The sequence below is a fragment of the Numida meleagris genome, unplaced genomic scaffold (assembly GCF_002078875.1).
Source record: "Numida meleagris isolate 19003 breed g44 Domestic line unplaced genomic scaffold, NumMel1.0 unplaced_Scaffold202, whole genome shotgun sequence".
NCBI lineage: Eukaryota > Metazoa > Chordata > Aves > Galliformes > Numididae > Numida > Numida meleagris.
In genome coordinates, this window is record NW_018363819.1 from 793,786 (window position 1) to 809,820 (window position 16,035).

Below are 16,035 nucleotides of genomic sequence, written 5' to 3' on the forward strand. Positions count from 1 at the left end.
TTTACTGTGTAAGATTTTCAGCCTGTAAACCCTCTATCATAATTCTACTAGCCTCATTTTGATATATTTAGTAAAATTAGTTGTTCCTCCTCAGATCGGTGCCGCTGTTTTTGTGTTAAATCCGTCTACGGGTCCCCCTCTTCCCAGGTTGCGGCTCCACGGCTTCTCTGCCGCTTTAGCTGCTGGACCGCCCGGGGGCTGGCTCTTATCGCCGGCAATTTTTTTTTCTTTCCTTCCTCTTCTCTCGTTTTTTTTTTCTTTTGGGCCTGTCCCCCTTGTCACGGACGCAGACCCTTAGACAATACCGTGACAAGGATGGCTGAAGAAACTTGCAATTTGTTGTCAGATATTATATATGATTTATTTCCTATATAAGGTGTTTGGTGTTCAGGTATAGAAAAGCAGAGACTGCTTTGGTAGAATTTTAGTGTTCCCTCCTTTAATAGTGGTCTTCTTTAAAGCTTCTTTTGAATTTCTCAGTGAAATGCAGGTAGTGCTGATTTTTTTCATCCTTTCTCTATCTGTATTTCTGTTTCACCTCTTCAGATAACAGAACTCGGGTTTTTTTGTATGAAAAAACCACCTTCTAAAAACTAATGCAGGTCATGACAGCAGTGGCAAAACCAGGCTAGTGCTAATTACCCCAATGAACTTATTATGTTTCTTCTGTTACTCAAGCTTTTATTTTCAAAAACAAAGAAATCGACTTATAAATCAGTGAGCAAGTAAAACAATGGAAAGGAATGTCATGTTTGAGAAATTGTGTTGCCATCATGCTGCTAGTTGGCAATAGCAATTTTTCATTGCAAAAAATAGTAATCTATTTTTTTAAAATCTGTAAATGAAAGAATTCTTTACAGTCTCACTAGACTGTCAGATGCAGGGCTATTTTGTTTCTGATCTGTTCTAGCTGCAGAGTAAATGTGAAGGAGAAGATTTTCCTTGAATTATTCTATATAAGAATATCTTGAAGAGGAACTGCATTTCAGGTGAATCTCCGTTACTTCCAAATGAAATATATTTGTTTTGTTTCATATTGTGTAGATAAGAGTACATCCTGATAAATTTTAATAAAGTGTTTAGTTTGAACTCACAGACCAGGATTTCATATCAGGTAAGAGCACTCTTTTTATTATGGCACAATTGCCCTCCTCCTGATTGATGCAGTGGTTGAAATGTGATTTCTTAACATGGCTACATAGGAAAGGGAAGGATGTAATGGCTGTGAAAATGAAATCTATGTTTGATAATTCCAGATGAGATACTATGTATGTTTATGAATTTGGACACTCATTTTTAATATTTATTCTCTCTTTAGTGCAAAGTTATGGCAATGCTGTAAATATATCATTGCCAATGTCCGTCTGCTTCGGCCAGCTTACAAGGTGCAGAAAGGTGATGTAAATTAGTTAACATCAAATTTTTAATGAACTGTTCTAAGTATGACTTCTGAATTTTAATGATTTATTAAGGGCACTGATGTTTATGAATGTTGTGAAAACCTTCAGATTATTTTCTTTATAAATGTGAAACGATATTTTAGAAATAGCTATAGAATCATAGACTCAGCTAGGTTTGTAAAGACCTCCAAGATTATAATTTACAACCTGCAACCTGATCTATTGAGTCCCATCACTAAACTATGTCCTTTAGTGCCACGTCCGTAAGTCTCCTATGTATTTCCAGGGATAGGGACCTCACCAATTCCCTGGGTAGACCATTTGTAAACACCCTCTCTAAAGGAATTCTTCGTAATCTAAATCTACTCTAGGTGCTACTTGTTACTATGCTACAAACTAGGAAAGTCAGTTTTTTAATCTGATGTAATTTCTTGGGCTTTCCAGTTCTGGACACTGAAAAATCTTGCATTTTGCAAAGAAAATCTGTCTCTGAAGAGCTGCTTTAAAACCTGAAAATAGGTTGAATGAAACAGGATAAGGAAAAATTGGCCTGGTTTTTGGAAGACGGCACAAATTTCCAAGAGTTTGGATTTGGTGATCCAAAACAATTGTATTGTTTGTATATACCGCAACAGGTAATTACTGTCTACAAAAGCCTCATGTCAGGGATACCTCTGCTGAGAAATGAGAAGAGAAAATGATTGGAATTCATTTTTCATCAAGGATAACTGTTTCTTTCTTGTTAAACCACTGGAGACTCTGTGTCTGAAATTGAGATAATGATGACAACTGTTACATGCTAGAATAGTGTGTTTTTGCTGCCCATTCTCCATCTCTTCAAGGCTGTTAAGAGCTGAAATCTTCTTGTTCTTCAGCTTACAGAGACTTGCAAATCTTTGTGAGAACTAACCAATTCAGAAAAGAGATCTTCTAATTCTACTATCACACACAGGAAAGAAAAGAAGAAGAAAATAAAATCAACCATTTTTGTTATCAATAGTTACCTCTTAAGCCTGTCAGGATCCCTCTGGATGGCAACCGTTCCCTCCCAACATGTCAACCACACCACTCAGCTTGGTATCATCCACAGCCATGCTGAGTTTGCACTCAATTCCATTGTTGATGATGCTGACAAAGATCTTAAATTATACTAGTCCCAGTGCAGACCCTTGAAGGACACTGGTCTCCACCTGGATGTTAAGATGTTGAATGCAACTCTTCGAGTGCAGCTTTCTAGCCCACTCCTTATCCACTGACCGGGCCATAGTCAAATCCATGTATCTCCATTTTAGAGATAAGTATCTGTCTATGTTTTACAGGCTGGTTCGGCCCGGTTCCATGACTAATGAGGCAGGGGGACCCATGCCCCGGGAAAGGGAAACAGGAAAAAAGGGAAAGGGGTAAGGGAGATGGGCCTAAAACAAAAGAGTGGCAATGATCTGAGGAGAAACAAAATAATTTACTAAATAAGATATTGGAATGAAAGATAACACAATATAATACAATATAATTAAAATTGAAGATAATAAATGAAATAAAATGAGAGTGAGTGTCTGAAAAACTGAAAGGCCTTACTCTAGTGCTGAAGGCAAGATGCTGCCGAGACGAGCAGAAAGGGAAGAAAGTGGAGAGTGGATCAGCAACTTCATCTGCCAGTTCCTTTGAGACTTCATATGTATCTCATCAGATCTCATGAAGTTCTGCACATTCAGGTTCCTTAGATGGTCCCAAACTTGATTTTCTCCTACAGTGGATAGTACTTCATTTTCCCAGTTCTGAATGCCATTAACTGGGTGGTGCAGCTACAGCAATTGCTGGTGAGGCAAAAAAAAACCTGCTCAGTACCTCAGCCTTCTCTATGTCAGTTGTGGATGGTAATAGAAAACAGCCTTCATGGACCTTATTACATATCAAATTTCAATATAAGCAACATGTAAGATTTTTGTCTAAGGTTTTTTGGTGGTAAAATAATGTGGCGTAACTGATAGACTGGTATCAACTGTGCACTGCGAATACAATTTGCAGCAGGTTTTTAGAGGCAATGAAAATGCAAAAGAAGTTAAATATGTTATAAAAATGAATGTTTGATATGAACTTTTATGGTTCTTTTTGTTTTGCAAGACTGTTTCTATATTGTTTTCTTTTAAATGAATCAACTATAAATAGTAATAATAAGATTAATTCAGCAGGAGGGAAAAATGGATTTTCTTGCTTTGAGCTACATGTAGTATTAGCTATGTGTTAATCTGCTGATGGCACAAGAGAATATGAATTATTAGTACCTGCTTGTTCTGTATTCAGGATCTTCGTTCAATGACAGAACTTTACTATGTAATGATACTTACAAAAAAAAAAAAAGTACTATATATGATTAATTGATGAGACTCTGGCATTTCTGTTTACCCTTGTTGGAAAGTGTTCTAAGACAAGAAATGTGGTGTTCATAGAATCATAGAATGGCTTGGGTTGGAAGGGTTTTTATCATCTAGTTCCAACTCCCCTGCTATAGGCAGGGATACCTCTCACTAGACCAGGTTGCTCAAAGCCCCATCAAGCCTGACCTTGAATGCTTCCAGAGAGGGAGCATCCACAGCTTCTCTGGGCAACCTGTGTCTCACCATCCTCACAATAAATAATTTCTTCCTGATATCTAGTCTAAATCTACTCTCTTCCTGTTTATAGCCATTTCCCCTTGTCCTGTTGCTACATGTCTTTATAAAAATTCTGTCCCCAGCTTTTCTGTGGGCCCCTTTCGGGTACTGGAAAGCTGCTATGATGTTCCCCCAGAGCCTATCCTTCTCCAGGCTGAAGAGCCCCAGATCTCTCATCCTGTCCCTGTAGATGAGGTGCTCAAGCCCTCTGGTAATCTTTCTGACCCTCCTCTGAGCCTTCTCCAACAGCTCGAAGTCCTTCTTGAGTTGGGGACCCAGAACTGGATGCAATACTCCAGGTGGGGTCTCATGAGAACAGAGTAGAGGGCAGAATCATCTCCCTCAACCTGGTGGTCATGTTTCTCTTGATGTAGTCCAGGATACGGTCAGCCTTCTGGGCTGCAATTGCACATTGCCAGCTTATGTGGAGTCTTTCATCCACAGACATCTTCAAATCATTCTCCTCAGGGCTGCTCTGAAGCTATTCTCTGCCCACCCTGTATCTGTGCTTGGGTTTACCACAACCCAGGTGCAAGACCTTACACTTGGCCTTGTGGAACTTCAAGAGGTTGGCATGGGCCCATCTTAGAAACCTGTGCAGGTCCTTCTGAATGGAATCTCTTCCCTCTAGCATGTCAACTGCATCTCTCAGCTTGGTGTCGTCTGGAAACTTGCTGAGGATGCAATTGATCCCACTGTTCGTGTTGCCTATAAAAATACAAAATAGTACCAGTTCCAGCACTGATCCCTGAGGAACACCACTCATCACCAGTCTCCACTTGGACATTGAGCTATTGACTGCAACTCTCTGACTGCGAATATCCAGCCAATTCCTTATCCAGTGAGTGGTCCGTCCATCAAATGCATTTTTCTCCAATTTGGCGACCAGGATGTCACGCAGGACAGTGTCAATGTTTTGCAAAAGTCCAGGTAGATGATGGCAGTTTCTCTTCATTTATCCACAGATGCTGTAACTCCCTCATAAAAGGTTACCAAGTTTGTCAGGCATGACTTGCCATTGGTGAAACCATGTTGATTACCACCAATCACCTCATCTTTATTTTCCATGTTCCTTAGTAGGGCCTTCAAGAGGATCTGCTCCATGATCTTGCCAGGAGCAGAAGTGAAACTGACTGGCCTGTAGTTCCCTGGATCTTTTTTTCCCTTCTTGAAAATGGGGGTTACGTTTCTTCTTTTCCAGTCAGTGGGAACTTCACCAGACTGCCATGACCTTTCAAATATGATGGATAGTGGTTTGACAACTTTATCTGCCAGTTCCCTCAGAACCTGTGGATGGATCTTGTTGGGTCCCATGGACTTGTGCACCTTTGGGTTCTGCACTTTTAAAGAGGTTGGACACTTTTTTTCAGCCTATTCCATAATTTTCGAAGTGGAACCAGACCTGTTGCTAGCTGCATTGATAAAATTGATGGTAATGTATAAAATTACTATATACTTGATAGCTGCGATACAGCAGCTTTGTAAAATTTAGGATTTTTTTCCTATGATGATAGCTGAATCTATAAGGGGTAGTAAGAACAAAAAATTCCCAAAGCATAGTGCATAGGTGAACAGTTGGAGCACCATTCTTCTACAACTTTCAAGAAATTGATGTTTTACATTTCTCTTGGGTCTACAAATTTCCTTCACACATTTCACTGACGCTAACATTTTCTATTTCTCACTAAGGTAATTATTGGTTCATAACAGAGATAGGTTTTGGGAAGGAGAATATTAAAACAAGTGTTTTCTTAATATTGGTAAGAGATGAAGGTATAAGAATTTTTTTTCTTGAGTTTGGAATAATTTGGAGTGAGGAGAGGTGAAGATAAACAGAAATATGGATATATGTAAAAAGGATGTTAGAGTTTTATGTAGTATTTACTAGACTGCTTGTATATGGAGCAACAGGAAGAAAAATCTACTTTCACTGGTGTACAGACTGTTGTTTCAAATATTATGTTAAAATATAATCATGTACTTGAATAGTTTTAAAGAATGACTTTTCTATTCACAGTTCTTCCTTAATATTTATGCTGTACTTTGCATTCTTTTCTGATGCTGTTACTGTTAATCTGACTCTGTGGTTAATTTTACATCAGTTTTAGTCTTGTTTCTGAACTGTCCATGCACCGATTGGAATTTTAAAAAATATGTTTGCTATTGAAGACTGCAAAAAACACTTTTTCCTAATCAAATTAAATAGTAATAGATAATAGTAATCTACTAGTAACAGTAGATATATGATTTGAAGTGATTGATCTCTAAATAGTTGCTTGACATTTGACTCCTGTGAATTATGTTCTGACTGGAGCTGAAAACAACTGCAACTCTCCTCACAAATAAAATGTATAGAAGTTGTGATGAAAAATTCTGCATTTGGTATTATTTCTGTTCTCGTGTGATCATTTGTGGAAACACCAGGCACAAACTTTGTGATATTCCAACACTGCCACCATTGTTTATAACTCATTGAAGCCAATATTGAGCTCTGTATGCAGTTCCCTGGTTGTAATCTGCCAATTCGTGTGGACAAACTGATAGAGACACTTCATTTTGTGTTGTGACAGCTGTGCATGGCCATCCAGAAAGTAGCTTATCTTTCACTTCACTATAACAACCATTGAAACATACCACCCACTGCCTCACCATGCTAACATCCACTGTTTGGTCTACATAAGCATTCAGCAAGTGTCAGAGAATGTCACTGGGTTCAATTTTTTCTGCATGGAGGTATTCAATGACACCTTTGCTTCATATGCACTTTTGTGTCAGATGCCATTTTGTCAGACTACTCCTCTGTTTCTGTCTGTTCCATGGCAACAAAATGTAATGGAATATTAGTGGGAAGGTTCAGCCTTCACTGCCATACCACCAATATCCGCCTGTGATGTCAGATTACGGGTCAACAAAATAAAGCAGGAGGCATTACTTTTGGAGAAGCCCTCCTAAAATATACAGTATCACTAATACATAAGTAACAAAACAATTTTAAATATTTTTCTTAAAATACTAAAAAAAAAAAAAAAAAAAAAAAAAGGAGAGAGAGAGGAAAAAAAAAGCATAAAACCAATGGGATATTTGACCTTGTTTTTGTGAAACTAACATACCAGTCTGCTTTGATAGCAGTAGCTGCAATTCTTAGTGAGGTCTCAAGGTGCTAAAATTAGAGAATTTTGATGAAATTTTACTCTTCCCGTACTTTATCCTTGACAATAATGGTGCAAAATATGTGTACTGCAAAAAGTGATGACATGAATAAGGTGTGATTTTGAATCCCCTGTTAACACGGGGATTATGGAAGTCCGGATTTTAGAGTTGAATATCTGATTGCAACTCTATACATTCAATTTGAAAATTTGCAAGTCATGCATTTATATCAACTGAAAATGACCTTGCAAAACGTGAATTGATGGTTTTTTTTGGCAGTCTTGAAACCCTAAGCTGTGGAGTGTGGTCGACACGCTCAGTGGATGGGATGCCATCCAGAGAGACCTAGACAGGCTTGAGCAGTGAGCACAGGAGAACCTTGTGGGGTTCAACAAAGCTAAGTGCAAAATCTTGCACCTGGGTTGAGGCAACCCCACTACCAATACAAGCTGGGGGATGAAAGGATTGAGAACAGCTCTGCCAAAAAAGATTTGGGAGTACTGGTGGATGGCAAGCTGGACATGAGCCAGCAATGTGCCCCTGCAGCCCAGAAAGCCAACTGTATCCTAGACTGCATCAAAAGAAACGAGGCTAGCAGATTGAGGGACTTGATCCTGCCCCTCTGTTCTGCATTGGTGAGTCCTCACCTGAAGTTCTGCATACAGATGTGGAGCCCTCAGTATAGGAGAGACGTGGATCTGCTGGAGCACATCCAAAAGAGTCCGCAAAATTGATGGTTACCAGGGATGGAACACCTCCCCTTTGAGATCAGGCTGAGAGAACTGGGGCTGTACAGCCTGGAGAAGAGAAGGCTCTGGGGAGACCTGATAGCAGCCTTTCAGAATCTAAAGGGGAGCTGTAAGGAAGAAGAGGACAAACTCTTTATCAGGGTCTGTGATGACAGGACAAGGGGGAATAGTTTCAAACCTAGAGTGGAGATTTTGCTTTGGTATAAGGAAGAAGTCTTTTACAGTGAGAGTGGTGAGGTACAGGAAGAGGTTGCCCAAAGAGGTGGAGGAAACCCTGTCCCTGGAGACATTCAAGATGAGGCTAGATCAGGCTCTGAGCAACCTGCTTGAGCAGTGGATGTTCCTGTTCATTGCAGAGGAGTTGGAAGAGGTGACTTTTATTTGCATTCCCACTAGAATACCATCTCCTTTATCTGTTTCTGGAATAGATTATTTAATTAACAATGAGGAATTATATTCTAGGTCTGTGGCTTAGGTGTTATTTTGTTTTTCCTGCTTTTGAATTGGAGGGTTAGGATTTTTCCGTGTGTTTAGTGTTTTGGCTGGAGGAGGAACCCCGTTCCTAGGGAACACACCATTTAATTAGACCAAAGTTTAGCAGAACATTGCTATGGCTTAACAGTGACCAATCCCACATTACTTTACCAGTAAAACAGTTAATGGCCATTCTCATCTAGATGTGAAGAAGCTGACTCTAGTTGGGGCCCCTGGCAAACTATAAAATGTTGCTGCTTATGCAGGTTTCTGTCTTTTAAGCTGCAACCATGCATCATTCTGCTATCTTAAAACTAGCAGCACAATATGTTCTTCCAAAAGCAAAACTTCCTTCTGCATTGTGGGGATAAAAATAAAAGCAAAAACAAACAGAAAAAGAAAAACAAAACCCATCAGCACCTGAAAGTAGAAAACAGTACCAATTAGTAACACCCAACTCAGCAGTACTTTGTATAATCTTAGGACAAATGGGCTTGCAAAGCAGACCTTGTAAGAAGTCTGACATGTTTTGAAAATACAGAAAAACACTTCTACCCATGAGCAAGATGTGTTTTAATGTACAAAACCTGCTTTTTGTCAGTCAAGAACTATGTTTGGTTTTTGCAGCACATGGAGAGGTGGCCAATGGTCACAATCAGATGGATTGGTGGTGAAAAGACTCTATAGGTGACTGCAAGCCTGGTGCAGAAGTATTGCAAAAAAAAAAGTATTTAAATCTGAAATCAGTGTCCTGAGTTTACTCTGAGATGAGTTTCTTTAGGACACATAAATACTATTGGTCTCTTATGAATATTCCCAATTCCATGTGTTTAACAAACACTGGAGATTTTTTTTTTTTTTTTTTTTTTTTTTTTTGTGTGGCTGAGACGAACTTAAATACCTGGTCTATAGATAAACGGAATTATTTATTTCCTGACTCATTCTCATCTACTATCAAAGATCTTTTATGTGATCATCATTTTAATGAGAAATCACAGAAGGAATAAACAGTAAGCGTGAAAATCAAGTTTAAAGTATTTGCAAAAGCATGATGGATCCTTAAATCTGTCTTACCTCCTCACCTTCATGACTTATTTAAGCATGTCTCTAAAAGTGTGATTTCAAGTTGACAGGATAAGCAAGTTTATGTGACATAAATTTCCTATAGTGAGCTTTGCTGGAACGGTGTAAAACTTAAAAACTGGCAGAATCATTTGTAGAATCTAAGCAGGGTTTTGATCTCTGGATAAAAACTACAAGCTTGCTATATTTGCAGGGAAATGAAGTAAGATCAAAGCAAGATATAACGAGTCTCACATCCATCTTTTGTCTGATTTCTGGTACTGTGGTGTGGTTCACTTGCCCTGAAGTGTTCCAGAAGCTTCCTTTGTTGATAGCCCATGATGAGGGCACTGCCGAAGCTTTTCAGGGAGGGCTCATAAGGCCTGTGTGCCATGATATGCATTTGTGGAAACAAAGTGAGAGGTGTACATCTAAGCAGAATTAGCTTGTAATTAAGTTCCCTTTAACCTGGGAACTTTTGTTCAGTCTTCAACAAAATAAATATAACTGGAATTTACATCCATGAGCTCTCTGGGAACAGAGCCTCTTGCATATGCTCATGATTGGGGTACAGGTTATCTTGTATACTGGGTAAGTATTTTAAATTAATGATGGTAGTTAATACATTCCTTATTAGCAAATGAGCAGCTTCAGGTCTCAGTAACTGATGAATCTCCTTCAGGCTGCTACACTTTTGTGTATATCTTGAGATAATTGATCAGGTGTAACTTCGTACTTTGCATTCTGTCCATGAGTTTGCCATGGACAACATTTTCCCTTCATATGTATGTCAGTCAGGCACAGAGGAAGAAGTAGAAAGAAGTTAAGGGCATCCTTATTTTCCTCTCTGCAAGATCCTAGTGGACCTGGTGCTCTGTCTGAGTAATCCCTGAAGGCTGAGCTTATCTAGAGCTCCACTTTCTCTGAAAAACATGCCGCATTCAGGCAGCTGCCTAGTTTCCTAACTAAATAAGTCATACATAGTCATACTCAGTCTGTGCGTGTCAGTGTGCCAGTCCCTCTTAGTAGCTGTTGAGCTCCTTTGCTGACTTTAACAGCATTTGGAAAAGTGATAAGTTTAAGACATGAAGTTCATACAATTTTTACAAAAGCCACATAAAAGAGACTCTTTTTACTGAGGGAAGGGTTGTAAGAGAAGCTTAATTAGAGGGGATTTCACAAAGAAAGGGTTGTTTTCAGCACTCCAGATACTGTTACCAGAGGAGAATCCAAGTTCAGTTTTCATTAGACACCGGAAATCCTGACCCACTGGGGCTTCACAGTTTCCTTGCTTACCTTTTAAAAGTGGTAGTAAATAAGTGATAGTAAGTAACTGTCTTCCTGCCTGTTGTCTCTCCTATTAGTATCATCAAAGAGCTTGAGGTAGGCTGAATGTCATGGTATCTGGGGTTACTTCTGAGAGTGCTCTGCAATGGTATCTGTGCTTCACTGTAGCTCTGAAGTCTTTAATGCTTGCTCTTCTGCAGTCTTAACTACTTCCATACATTTCGTGTATGTAGAAAACCTATCCTGACATATTGAAATCTTAGAATGAGCTTGAAAACTGAGTGGAAGATGAAGATTCCATATTCCTCTTCCCTCCCCCATTTGTGGAAGTAGAAATGGATTTGTCTGGGAGAATAGAATCTTAAGCCCCTCAAACATGCATTCTGCATGGTTTGTGTCCTTGCACCTGTGACAAACACTTGTGCCCAATAATCCAGGCTCAGCCAGAATTAGTGATGAATCACAATTTATTTTACACTTATGCAAAAGTGGGTGTTCTACTGGATGTAGATACCAGCATGCTGGAAAGATACAGCAGTTTATATTCCCTATGGCCTGACCACAAGTGAGCCCTTTCCCCATTGTTTAAGGTATTTGGGGTTTGCATTCTTCATGGTCTGCCTATCATGCGCTCATCCCCCCAGTATCTACCCGCCTTTGTTTCCTTTGTTCATACATACTTTGTAATCTGGATTCAGAGTTTGTTGCTTTCACCAACTAGAGTTATCTTTGTGTCTTGTTTGACGAAGTCCATACCTCTCTATCCTGTCAAGGAAGCAAGATTTACAAGTAGTTGATAAAGCTTGCCTATGTCTGTCTTGCCAAGCAAGCAAAATTTACAAGCAGTTGCCAAACTAGCATCTCCTGCCATGTATCTACAAGATATATAGAAGTTTGTTTAACCAATTCTTCTCAAGTTTTATTTTGCAAGGACATCTTATCCTTCCTTCTTTCATCTCAATTTCCCATTTTCCTTTTTGCCATCTAATTGACACGTAATCTTTGGGCCTTACCGCAAGCAGAAACTTATCTTGTAACATAAGCCCTGAGGCATATCCCTTTGGTTTCACAACATTCTATTGCTATGCAAAAATAACATTTCTTCCCCCACATACCATGTGGGAAGTCCTTGCTTCACCATTGTCTATTTCAGAGTGTGATTCCCTGTGAAGAGTTAACCAGTTGCAGAAGCAGCCTCACTAGTTTAGGTACATATAGCCTCTGTTAATTACACAATTCCTGAGTTGTGTTTGTACAGTTAAGGCTCTTCAGATTTTTATAGTCCTAGTAAACATCATGGGTTGTATCTAGACAAGGCACGACCAACCTGTGGCCTGCAGGCTGCACACAGCCCTAAACAGCTAGTAATGTGGCCCCAAAAGATCTTAAAATTTTTAACATTATGATGTGATTTTTCAGTGATATCTTTCATTAGTTGATTGTGCATAGCTCAAGCACAGACTGTGTAGGTGGCAATAGAACACTGTGGAGGGAAGGGCATAGTGCAGTGCTAACTCCATCTCCTGCACCCACCACATACAGTCAAATAGCACCTGTGTGTATTACATTTCACATGTGCTTACACCACTTGACAAGTAAAACACAGTGATTAATGATAGTAATATTTCAACCTACCTACATGTGTGCATGCCTGTGGCGCCCTAGCAATGGCTGGTAAAAAAACCAAACAAAATACGACTTGCAAAATTAACAGAAGATAATGCAATTGCCACCAGCAACTCATATTAGATGAAATGTCACTGCATCACACTGTCACTGAAAAATCCAGGAAGAAAACTCTCTAACTCCAATACTGTTTTAGAAAGCAGTCATTCTTTTTAATTCACGATATGTACTGAGAGACTTGGCAAATCAAGTGCACTTTCTTGGAGGTCAGATGCTACATTTATACAATTAAAACATACATATGCAATATATTTCCTGGAAATGGCATACATATTCATTCTTTTTCCAAGGATTCAGTAATATATGTTAATGTCCTTTGAGCATGCACAGTGCGGCTCTTTGGTGGTCTTAAGAGCCTGTACTTCATCCTCTTTATTCCATCTTTAGTTTCTGCACTATGACCTTTGGCTGACTTTCAGCTGTTTTTCCCTAATTTGGCAAATTTCCATTGATTGTTATGCCATAATGAGCAACTTTTTATCTTGGTACACTTTAACTCAAAACAATTTATATGAAAACCAAGAACAGTCCTTGGTTTGGTGGATACAATTCCTTTTGCTAAACTAATATATTGGTCCTTAAACTAATGTGTATTGAACCCTATTGCTAAACTAGCCTATAGCAATCCCTCCTTTTCTTTTGAGGATTATGATGTTTATATCTTAATCCTCACCACCTGTGATCCTTCACATTTAGGGATACATCCCCAACATTGAATCATACAACAAGCAAGAATGCATATAGTTACTACACATGCTATTCCTTATGAATAACTTCTTTAACCAATCCAACCCAGGAAGCCAGGAAATCAGTTTGGTCAAAAGGTTTGTTAAGCTCTAACTTAGATTGTCCTGCCTTACTTTATGCAGTACTTCGGTTTAGTGCCATATCTTATATACGTCTGTTTCTTTTCTACCACTTTGGTCTACATAAACACAGTAACTAGTGTTCACTACCATGCAGATCCCTCCTTGTGCAGCCTACAAAGTATCTAAAGCCATTCTTTTTTGGCATACTACCCCAGCTCAGCTTTGGACTTCTTCCCTAAGAGCAATAATACCATCCAATGTTTCATCTTCTAGGTGCTCCATAACTGCTGAGATGTTCATTATAGCTTTTTCCAATTCTACAACTGCTAGAGAGGGAATTAACCACCTGAAGAATGATTGAAAACCACTAGGCCTCCCCACTAATGGATTGAGCATTTCCTTTTGTGACTTTTGAGGGTACCTAGGCTTATACCATCCCTGTTAATTGATTTGTTACTACAACTTTTGTCATCACTATCTCCAGGGTACAAGTCCTGGTCCACTCTGGGGGTAATGCCTTCCAAGCTTGATCTCCGCATAACCAGTTCTATCCCTTTCCTTTAGCTGATACCCAATATTTATCTTTGTTTCTTCCAAAATACTCATCTGTCATCTGTAATATCCACCTACAGTGGATATTTTCACACTGGAGCACTCCCTACGTGGCTAGTCTCTTCATCCATCAGACAAATGGTATCATTCATAGGGCGAATCTCTACAATCCATGCTGGTGATTCTACATACTTATCTACATAGTATTCTATAGATTTGGTAACATATAGTGTTACCCTTAATGGGTACGGACTCACCTCATGTTTTGGCAGTTCCATGCATATCCAAAAAGAACTGGAATTGCTAGCAACAGCCGCCTTTTTCATCAACTTCATGTGCTTATTTTGATCCCACACAACTGATTGACAAGTGTAGATAAGCATTGCTAAGATCACCTTTATCATTTTAAACAATAAGTATATTTCTTAGGTCCTCTTATAAAATATCCTCGTTTCTCTCAAATAATCAATACAAGACAAACAATCACTATAATGCTAAAGATAACTAATCTTGGACTACATTCAAGTTCCTAATATGATTCCCTTGTTTCCAGTGTGCAAGTTGTATTCATTTACATGAGAGTTTCAGTTTCTTTCATGCAGCCTGTTCCACTTGCCACTGTGGGTTGGGTGCCTTCTTTGGTCTTGTGTAGTGAATCCAAGAGTCCAATCGCACTACCTTGATAGCAGTATGCGTTGTCAGCAGTACTTGATATGGTCCTTTCCACTTCTCCTGCAGCAGTTTGGAGCTCCAGATCCATGGATACAACTACTCCCCAGGTTGGAATGGAGGCACCATATCTTCTAGTGGTGTTGGTGCCATCTGAGCCATGAACCTGTGGTTAGAAGATAGGGCTTTCCCCAAAGATAGGACATTCTCATAGTTTTGGTTCACCCAAATGATTTAAATCACTACTGGGGCCATTTCAAGTCCGTTTCCTGACAGACTTTGCTAATTTTCATTTTTAAGGCTTGATTCATCTTTGCTACGTTTCTACTAGACTGTGGCCTATACGGAGTACGTAAATCCCACTCTGTCTCGATGATCTTTGCTAGGTTTTGAACAACCTCAGCCACAAAATGTGAACCTCTATCAGACAATATTCCTGTTAGTACCCCAAACCTAAGTGTAAGACATTTACTACATCTACAGTGTAATTGCCAGGTCACAGCCTGAACCAATGGTTGAGCACCAGGTGAGAAGGCATGGCTAACCTAGGTAGCTCAGGTTCAAGCAATGCACCTGAGTGACTGGAAGGGATGAAGCCTGGAGGGTTAGCAGCTGAAGGAGTAGTATCTCTGGATAGAGGTCGCATTCCTCCTGAGCCATTGCTAGTCATCAGAAGGTGTGAGCTGCTTTTCCCTTTTTATTGCTTACTATTGCTCTGTAGTGCTTGTAGCTCATTCAAAGGCACTCTGATTGCCTTCTTTTGCCATACATTATTGGTGAGACAGGCAGGCATCAACCTCCTGAAGGTATTTCATCCTAATCCTCCTGAAAAGAATACTAGAAATGGCATTCCTGAAGAAGACAATTGGATGGTTTGGATGGGGAAAGGTCACCCCTTTGAATGAGATTGTGCCAGGGCACATCCCGGGATTCTTATGATCTCCGTATCATGGGATTGCTTCCATAATTGAAAAATAGGGCCCCTTGTGGGATGGAGGAAATAGCCATGGGCCCAGAGACTCTTGGATGAGTATTTTCATGCCCTTAGCAAAGATATACTGATTACTAGAGAACCACAGTTGGCCATATCCACCATGGCATGGCCACTGTTAATGGCTTTAAATTAGTTGAACGTTTCTGAAGAGGCTCTGGCTGATGAAAATCAACTACTACATGACTGAGCTGAAAAACTTGAAAGATAGATCACAGTATTGATGGTGAAAAAAATGAATTGGATCATTCCCTTACAAAAGGTCTGAAACATCTCTTTAGAAATTTCCAGGGACCCTGCAAAAGGGAACCTGCATGAAATAGACTCTATAATTGAAGGAACTAAAAGGTTGGATCTTGAGGTGCTGTGTGAGCCAGATCCTTTCGAGATCTGTCCTAACATGATGCAAAAAAACAAAAAAGATGCATGACCAGTGCCCCCCCCCCCCCCCATCCAGACTACATTGCATACAGTGGTATGTCCATACACAGCAGCCGAACTCATGCATCTAATGCAGTGGTTTAGACAAAAAATGATAGAAAGTATACCAGCGTG

The 16,035-nt window shown here is 39.6% G+C and overlaps 1 protein-coding gene across 3 annotated transcripts in view; it reads left to right on the forward strand.

The window, feature by feature from the left end:
• RAMP3 (receptor activity modifying protein 3) overlaps positions 1 to 16,035 on the forward strand; it is a 70,812-nt gene that overhangs the window by 34,254 nt on the left and 20,523 nt on the right. Inside the window, exon 4 of one of the 3 annotated variants that reach the window (XM_021382278.1) lies at positions 911 to 996. The exons of the other annotated variants lie outside the window; for them this stretch is intronic. Coding sequence (XP_021237953.1) covers positions 911 to 971 — 61 coding nt within the window. The 3' untranslated portion in view covers positions 972 to 996. Of the gene's footprint in view, positions 1 to 910; positions 997 to 16,035 lie in introns of those variants that run through there. 3 annotated transcript variants of the gene reach the window in all.